At 44.1% G+C, this 9,682-nt stretch overlaps 1 protein-coding gene across 1 annotated transcript in view; it reads right to left on the reverse strand.

Moving 5' to 3' along the window:
- Positions 1-1,713: 1,713 nt before the first annotated feature.
- LOC121321111 (protein downstream neighbor of son homolog) overlaps positions 1,714-9,682 on the reverse strand; it is a 13,236-nt gene continuing 5,267 nt past the window's right edge. The window contains 8 exon segments of the mRNA XM_041260014.1: positions 1,714-1,947; positions 2,309-2,457; positions 3,304-3,482; positions 3,684-3,862; positions 4,266-4,467; positions 5,045-5,049; positions 5,147-5,236; positions 5,567-5,775. Coding sequence (XP_041115948.1) covers positions 1,714-1,947; positions 2,309-2,457; positions 3,304-3,482; positions 3,684-3,862; positions 4,266-4,467; positions 5,045-5,049; positions 5,147-5,236; positions 5,567-5,775 — 1,247 coding nt within the window.

Below are 9,682 nucleotides of genomic sequence, written 5' to 3' on the forward strand. Positions count from 1 at the left end.
TTAGTGTTGGTAATTAGCTCAAATGTTTGTCTATTTGACCAGGATAATAACATAATTCAGAGGCTGTCTTTTTGAAAGTAAATGGCAGTAAAGGTTAATATTGCAGTAGGTTTTGGGTTTTTTTTTTTTTTTTTTTGTTTCCCCCACCCCCCACTATTACTCGTGTCCAGAAAATCTTTGTGTAGGCCAAAAATGTGGTCTTAAAAATGCAGGAAATGGTTCTTTCTGTTAGCCCCACTCCAGATTGCTTTGTGGCTGTACTGGACAGTGTGCAGCATGTTTCACAAATTAGTTATGTTTGTCAGTCAGTCTCTTTTGTTAATTTTACTACTACTTAAAGGAAATGTAGGAGAGCAGCACTATGAACATAATCCAATCTCTTCTGCAGTTCATGCCACACATCACATCAGTCTTGACTTTCCACATGCTGTTTATCTAGAATCTTTGTCACTTACTGTAACTGTAGAAACTGGTTTTAGTGTCTAGGGAGCTGGAATTGCATGCATTTGGCACCAGAAAATCACAACTTTCCACCATGAAGTGCCTCGTACTGCACTGTTACCACAAGACATAACCCTCAATCTGAATGAATGAGAAGTACTACAGCAGCAATTCAAATTACCTTAATGGGAAAAGGAAGATGCCTTTTTAATTATCTAAAGTAAAATGATGCAGTAGCTCTGTAAACAGTGTACAATGACATTATACATGTACAGTGCTTTCAGTGAAAATGTATATAACTACATAAACATTGCTGTATGTATAATGCTTTCAAGTGACAGCTCCATTACGCAGCAAGTTACAAGAACATCAGATCTATGAACAAATCAAATATTAGCAGCAGTGATACTAAAATAATTTTTATTTTATAAAGCACTACTGTTACAAAGAAAACTGAATTGTAGCTTAACATCCCACAAGGGAGTTTAAAATGAAAAACAAAAAGCAGCTCCAGTAGGCTGTTCAATCACACAGATCTACTGAATCATCTATACCTAGAGGCACTTCACCAAAGCATTTCAGAAGCAGACAGAGAAGTGGGAAAGAATTCACTGTTTAGTTAAAACATAAAATACCCAGATGAACAGGGCATGTCAAATCAAATACAAATTTCATAAAAACTAAAGTGTGAGTTAAAAAATAACATTACAGAACAAAGATCTTCCAAGTTCGTAGTAAGACCGGCATGTTCTTCAATTCCAGTTCACATTATCCGTCTGCTCTATTCACATGTGCCCTGGTCTTCCAGGAGGGAGGTTCCAATCCCAGCATGCAGAGGATGTAGAAAATGGTGGTGTCCTTTGAAGATCAGGTTTTCTGGGCAGGTCTCCGGTAAGACACTCCATCAGCAGGCAGCAGTCTAGTCAGAGAAAATGCTACAGTATACAGCAGTATATAGTTCTGTTTGGTAGGTCCAATTTAACACTGTCAAGCAGTTAGCCTGTCTGTGGAAACACTAACAGTCAATACATCTACAATATAGCTTGCAGTAGATCTACCTGGGAGAACAGCAGCTAAGCAGTAAACCTGTGCTTTAATTGGTCTGTCTGGCAGCTGGATTTACCATTCCATTGGGAATGCTGGCTGAAAGAAGCTCTTTCCATGGGTGTGGCAGGCAGTCTGTCACATTATCAGGCAGTGCTGGGAAGGGAAAGCCACCTGTGTGTCTAGCAGGAGCTGCTTCTGGGTGAGCACTGTGTGGCAGTGTGTGTCTCAGGATTTCCAGGTGTACATGTCAAGCTGTCTCAGAGCAGACTTCCCCAGCATGGCTGGCTCTACCAGCTGCTGCTGAGTGTAGAGCCCTATGGAGAAGGCTCCTTGCTGGGCTTATTTCAGCAGCAGTGTCAGATTGTGCAGGGAGTGAGGCATGACCAGGCCTCTGATCTCCAAACTGAACTGGTCCCTGTAGCCAGTCTGCATCTGCATCTTCACATTAGAACTGCGTGCCTGTGGGGGAAACTAAGTTCTGTCACTCACACGGCACCAGACACCTGCAACTCGGAGAGACATCACACTACATTGTAACAGCAGGAACATTTGAGAAGTGTCATGCTTGAAGTAAATGTACTTGAAAGCTTCTGTGTTGAGCACTCGGTCAAAAAGAACAAATTGCAAGCAACATTAATATTCAGACTTACCAAGACAAATATTCAGTGCATTCAATGTACTTTATTTATGGGAAAAATACCATTTGCTACAATAGTCCATCACAAATGCTTGTTAGCCTTACTGAATGGGACTGACAATACATATTATATACACACACACACGTATGTATGGTTTTGGTGTGCGTGGCGTAGCTGCTTACCTTGAGGGTCTGCATGGTGGCTCCTCTGAAGGCAGCAGGAGCCAGCAGGGTGGGGGGCAGCCCTGCCTGTGCTCCGGCCGCTGCCACCACGCTCTTACAGTTGATGAGGAAGTTGAGCAGAGTGAAGGAGTTGGTCCCTTTCACCAGCACTGTTCACTTGGGCCCTGAAACCAAACCAAACAAAAACATAGAACCTGAATCAGACGTGAATGTGGGGATATTAAAATATTGTGCTAGTGTACGGCACAGCTTAACTTGTAGCTGTTAGTTCAAAGCAATACACTGGGCTTTCATATGAAATAGTTTGACGACTCCACCAGATCACACACGGTTTCTAGTGCATGTACTCATGGATTGCCGTCTCCGTCCTCGCTGTCCTGCTCTCTCTCTGGGGACGGCTCGGTCTCCTCTGGGTTTCTGGGCTTCTTTTCTTCCAGCAGCAGTAGTGTGAACTCTACCTGCACGGAAACACACACACACACACAGCTACAACATGTCACTATTAAAAACTGTCTGCAAGGAAGAGCCACCACAATGGATTTTTATTTTATTTTTTTATTTTTTTGATGCCAATTTTATATTTGGAGCATCACTTCTTTCAACCAGTTTTAGAAATAGCACCTGCTAAGTAACTTAAGACTGACAGACTATGATTAACATAATATTTTATTGGAGTCAGAAAAGAATCAGAACCTAAGGCCAGTTGTTGATCCCGAAGGAGCTCCCAATGATTTTGTGGTTGGACTGTTCGCTATGCATATAGAGCATTAACAAGCAATGAGAGAGGTCGTACTAAATTGAGCCAATACGTTGAAGGACATGCAGTGCATTTGCCTGAAGAATTGTCCGCAGGTTTGTAAATTTTAGAAGAAAGTGAACATGTAACAAGGTTCAAATAAAAAGCAGGCTGCAGCAGATCTATGACCTGTAGGCACAACTAATTAAGACCACCCCAGGTGTCACCCTTGATCCCAACCTGGCCGTCCAGCACTCACCCTCCATCTTCTTGGCTTCTCGGAGACCCCGGGTTGTGGGGGAGATGAGGGCAGTGATGCCCTCACTCCCTGCCAGCCCCGTCGCTCTTAACAGCACAGTGAACTGGTAGGTGCTCAGGTAGAAATAGGGGCAGAGTCGAGTCCGCAGGAGGTTGTGCAGGGAGGTGAAGCTCACAGACCTGCAACATAACCAAACCATTTTAAAATGAATAATGAGATCAAATATAAATAGTACATTATGTACCCTAAAATCATAGAAGTTTCGGGTTATTTTAATATAAATTCTAATTCTAATGAAACACCCTCTCCCAGTCCTCAGCTCCCTGCATAATGCAACGCTGCAGTCTGGTACTGTTGAGAAACGGTCCTGTGTCTCTTACCACTCGCTCATGAGCAGCTGCTGCAGCACCTCGTCCTGAGCACAGGGGGCGCACTTTCCGGCCAGCCTGCGCTCCATGCCGATGCGAGGGAAGAGCTGCAGCCAGGGCAGGGAGGGCTGCTGCCAGTACACCAAGCTCCACTGGAAGGCACAGTGAAGCTCCAAGCTGCTCTGAGGCTCCTGCAACAAACGCCCAGTCAGAGTGGAACCGAGGACTACAGCACTCATTAAGCCTTATTGCAAGAGATTTTCCACAAAGGAAAGCACCCCCCAAATATGACAGTAAAGTAATTAAGATGAGTGACAGCACAAGCTGCAAAAACAAATCAAGACGGCTCGTGCACAATGAGGGAGTTTGTAAGGCTACAAAATATTATTCAATGGACCAAGAATCACTTTTCTCCAGTGCAAACTTACCAGTTTGTACAAAAAAATTAATAAAACCACTTGTACAAAATTTGAATTACAGTCAGTGATCCTATATTTGTGTATCTACTTTGACAATGTTCAGTGCACATGCAGTTCACAGGAGTAAACCTTTAATAACCCTGTGCGAGCCTGCCCCCCTCTCCCCTGGTAATACCGGTATGCTGTGTGGCAGGGTGCTGACGGCTGCCCTGCAGTGCTGCCTCAGCCCCTGAGCCTCCTCCTGCTCCTTCAGGTGCTCTGCCCAGGTGAAGGGCAGCTGAGAGGTGAACAGCAGGCGTGTCTTCAGACTCCAATCAGCCGGGAACTCTGCAACCTGAGGGAAGCTCCTGCAGGACTGGGGTCGTGACTCGGGGGCTCTGAAACAACCACACACAGAGTTAGAAAAGAAAGCTCCAAATGAGTGCCCCATGCGAGTGTGCCATTCACCCTGGGATTGCTGTAGTTTCCCACGGGCGTACCATACATTGACCATCGTATACCATAGTGAGCCATGTTTATTAACATGCTTTACCCTAACTCGCTGGTCTTTACCATGCTTTCATTGTGATCCATTGCACTGTGCTGTGCTTTTACAATAGTCACTTGTACAAGAGTCAGATGGTGGAAGCCTCTGACCCTTACACAAGTATGACTAAATAGATTAAACTTTTAGTCTTAAGACTTGACAATGACATTGTATAACTGCTATGGCAAGAAAGCTTTAAAGGCTCTAAATGGTATTTATTTTTACTATAATGAAATTTGTCTCATGAAGGACTGCACTCACCAGAGGATCAGAAATGGGGGTCCTTATCTGTGGAAGTACACTGCTTAACTATGTGAACAAACAATGACAGCAACATCACCAGCTATTGGTCTTTTAGAGCTTCACAAACAGACAGATCTTCATTATGCACAACAGGTAAGAAATACAAGCAGGCTGCTACTTCTGACTGCACCTGGGCATCCAGGAAACACATATCAAGCTTCAATGACTTCTGAAACACTTGTGAATATGATCACTGGAGACAATGCAGGCACATGTAAAACACTTACAGCGATAACGGAAGGAGCAGTTTGTGCGTGGGAGAGAAAATCCACTTCGAAGAGGGACTCGTCCTCTGGGAAAGAGTAGGCTTCCCTGACCTGGAAACAAAACAGAAGCTATGATCCACTTGGACATGAAGTACCAAACAACGTGGTCACCACAGCGCTGATAAATGCAGTCTCAAATAGAACAGGGTGTTTATGGAAACTGTAATAAATGTCACGAAGAGAGTTATATTGTCAGGCATAAACGGGAGTCTTACACAACCCTACCGTGTACACGCACTGTTAAACATGACATCAACAGGTGCTATGTGTAAACAGAGAGTACTGTCAGCGATCCACATGCCTTGAATAGTTACACTACAAAGTTGCTGACTCCTTACCTTTGTGTTGTCTGCTGAGCGCCTCGGCTCCAAGTAAGCGTACGTTGAACGGGTCCAGCTCCTCCGGTTCCGTTCGGTTTGGATTCTGGCTGAGAATCCGCGACTTGGCGTTCTCACCCTCCGGCTCCACGCTGCTACTCCCGGGCACGGCCTTGCTGACGCACTCCGAGGTGGTCTTCTTTCTGGGGCTGGTGTACGTGTTATCTATGTTTGCGAAGGGGTTCCTGCGCTTCACCCCACCGGCCCGGGATTCTGAGACCAGCAGAGATCCCGGGGAGACGCGTCAGACCCCAGACAGCCCTCCTCCGGGCTCTGTGGGGGACATACCATCACTTCCAGGACTCCTTGTTCTTCTTTACGCTGAAGATAGTTCTTAATGACTTTCGCTGTATGTTTGGGGTCGTTGTCATGCTGCAGAATAAATTTGGGGCCAATCAGATGCCTCCCTGCTGGTATTGCATGATGGATAAGTATCTGCCTGTACTTCTCAGCATTGAGGAGACCACTAATTCTGACCAAATCCCCAACTCCATTTGCAGACATGCAGCCCCAAACTTGCAAGGCCCTTCGGCGAACAAACTGCCTTCTGCTACAGCCAAATATTTCAAATTCTGACTCATCAGTCCAGAGCACCTGCTGTCATTTTTCTGCACCCCAGTTCCTGTGTTGTCGTGCATAATTGAGTCACTTGGCCTTGTTTCCACGTCGGAGGTTTGGCCGCAAGTCTTCCATGAAGGCCACTTCTGACCAGACTTCTCTGGACAGTAAATGGGTGTACCAGGGTCCCACTGTTTTCTGCCAATTCTGAGCTGATGGCACTGCTGGACATCTTTCGATTGCGAAGGGAAGTAAGCATGATGTGTCTTTCATCTGCTGTAGTAAGTTTCCTTGGCCAACCACTGCGTCTATGGTCCTCAGCGTTGCCCATTTCTTTGTGCTTCTTCAAAAGAGCTTGGACAGCACACCTGGAAACCCCTGTCTGCCTTGAAATTTCTACCTGGGAGAGACTTTGCTGATGCAGTATAACTACCTTGTGTCTTGTTGCTGTGCTCAGTCTTGCTATGGTGTATGACTTTTGACAGTAAACTGTCTTCAGCAACCTCACCTTGTTAGCTGAGTTTGGCTGTTCCTCACCCAGTTTTATTCCTCCTACACAGCTGTTTCTGTTTCAGTTAATGATTGTGTTTCAACCTACATATTGAATTGATGATCATTAGCGCCTGTTTGGTATAATTGTTTAATCATACACCTGACTATATGCCTACAAAATCCCTGACTATGTGCAAGTGTACCTAGAAGAATTGATGCTGTTTTGAAGGCAAAGGGTGGTCACACCAAATATGGATTTGATTTAGATTTTTCTTCTGTTCACTCACTTTGCATTTAGTTAATTGATAAATATAATCTATTAACATGTCTATTTTTGAAAGCATTCTTACTTTACAGCATTTTTTCACACCTGCCTAAAACTTTTGCACAGTACTGTATATATATATATATATATATATATATACACACACACACACACACACACACACACACACACACACATATATATATATATATATATATATATATATATATATATATATATATATATATATATATATATATATATATTTACACACACTCTATGTATGTCTTGAGGAGGCAATATTTAAGATAAGAACCTATGAAATAGTCAGCGTGCCTGCAAACAGCCAAGTAAGATCAATTTATAACCGTGCCCAAACGGGAGCATTGTTGTAGAGTCTGAGTGACAGGCAGACAGAGCCATCGCACATGGGGCAGAGGACCCTAAATATTTTCCTTGTACTGTTCCAGAATCGATTGGAGGGCATGATTTACAACAACAAAAATACTTTGAGTGACTAAAAATGCTGAACAGAGATTGAAACCAGATGCCAAACATATATGATCTGGTTTCTAATCATATGCTGTAGAATATAAACCAGATGGTAACTGGGTTGATAAATAATATAAATTAACCGAGAACGTGTATGGTGTAGTTTTGGTAGCGATCCACAAGGTGGTGCAATTGGTCTTTAAAACGGAGGATCATACACGGAAGCTTTCAGAGTTTTTGTTTTGCTTTGCTTCCCTGGTAATGTGATCTGATTAATATTTCTGTTTCCCTCAAAACATTGCACTGAAAGAAGGAAAGCAGGACTGCCTTGTTATGAATGTGTATTGTGGGTTAATTGCACATCTCTATGAAAGCCTCCACTGGTGTGTGTCTGTGTCTAGCCCTGTGGTTCTAGGCTTCAGTGCGCTGCTAAACGCTCTCAGCCTGAGAATAGAGGATTATGAGATGGGATCTGCAGGGGCTCATCACCACTAAAAACAGTCAGGGGGGCTGGATCATTGTAGTGTTGCAGCCCTTAACATAAGCACTAAAGAACTTCAATACAGATAGATCACCATCATGACATCCCTGTTTCCATTCCCTATCAACTGGGCAGGTTGTGACCTGCAGTGAAACTGGAATAACAAAGCTATCTGCGTCACTTGCTTACTCACAGAGATCCTAGCAGAGAGAAAGCACTTTCATTGGGAAACTTTGCCAGCAGATTTGTGCTGCTCCACTAGAGTTTCTTGTGCAGGCTGTGAGGCTGGCTGTTTGTGAGAAGAGTTTCTTGTGCAGGCTGGATGGGTGTGATGACTCAGTTTTGGCACACTATAGCTGGGACTTCGCATGCACCTTTAGCTTGAGCAGAAGGGTAGCTTCAAAGAAGGGCATTGAGATTTTACTAACCTTTGCAATGCAGGCCCATTCTCACAGGTTTACTGTAGATATGTTCCATTGCAAATCTTCAACAAACTCGCTCTTTCAGGGATCTATAGGAAAGAGAACTCCACTCAACACTGCAGAGCTGTATAGAGGTCTATAGGAAAGAGAACTCCACTCAACACTGCAGAACTGTATAGGGGTCTATAGGAAAAAGAACACCACTCAGCACTGCACAGCTGTATAGAGGTCTATAGGAAAGAGAACTCCACTCAACACTGCAGAGCTTTATAGAGGTCTATAGGAAAGAGAACTCCACTCAACACTGCAGAACTGTATAGGGGTATAGAGGAAAGAGAACTCCACTCAACACTGCAGAGCTGTATAGAGGTCTATAGAAAAGGTAACTCCACTCAACACAGTCTTTTGTAGAGCTATTTTCAGTATAATGCACTTGAATTTGACGCTGTATTGTTCTATAGAACTCCCATCCTTGTTTAAAGTGCGAAGCCTAACATAGCTGTTCCAAACTGACCCCAGGATCAGAGAGCTGCTGTCTCGGTGCAGCCTGGCTGTGTGAAAGGACTCATTCTTCCACTGCTGCAGGTTCAGAGAGAGCTGCTGTCTCGGTGCAGCCTGGCTGTGTGAAAGGACTCATTCTTCCACTGCTGCAGGTTCAGAGAGAGCTGCTGTCTCGGTGCAGCCTGGCTGTGTGAAAGGACTCATTCTTCCACTGCTGCAGGTTCAGAGAGAGCTGCTGTCTCTGGTATTGGATTGACACTAGAAACCGCAGTGGGTGTTTGAAAGCAGCACTGTATAAACAGTTAAAGCGGAGCAGTATTTATTGTGATTAAATGAATACATCACCGATGATATGCTAACACAATCAAAATAACTATTTCCCAGTGTATTGACGCAAGCCCTGTGTGTGTGCCTGCAAATATTATTTAAAGCATATCCATAGGGTTGGCTCTTGAGTGAATGGGCGGTTGTGATTAGAGATAGATGACAATGGGAGTGTCTGTTGCTGTATCTCTGTGCTTTGTGGATTTGCCGATCAGGAGTGCCCTGTTATGAATCGACTGCAGCATTATTGAGAGAGGCCCATCATAAAGTTGAAAAGCACGACCATCAGCTGGCAAAGCGAGACCGCGTTCAAGGAGACAGTGTTGTCTGTCCTGAGTGATGTTTGATGCATGGCCTGTCGTAATCTGCTGTCTCTTAGTCCTACTGACGCGAAACGTTTACTTTTACCCGTTTTGCCACAATAGCACCCAACCCAATATAAATAACACAAATGTACAGAATAAAGCACACAGGGTACAGGTTACATGCAGGCTGAATCAAGACTGGAAGAAAACCACAGAATTAGATTTACCCTTATTGGTTTTTCTTATTCAAGTCTTTTGGCTACCACAAAGGTTGAATCCT

The sequence above is a fragment of the Polyodon spathula genome, chromosome 9 (genome assembly GCF_017654505.1).
Source record: "Polyodon spathula isolate WHYD16114869_AA chromosome 9, ASM1765450v1, whole genome shotgun sequence".
In the NCBI taxonomy this organism is placed as follows: Eukaryota; Metazoa; Chordata; class Actinopteri; order Acipenseriformes; family Polyodontidae; genus Polyodon; species Polyodon spathula.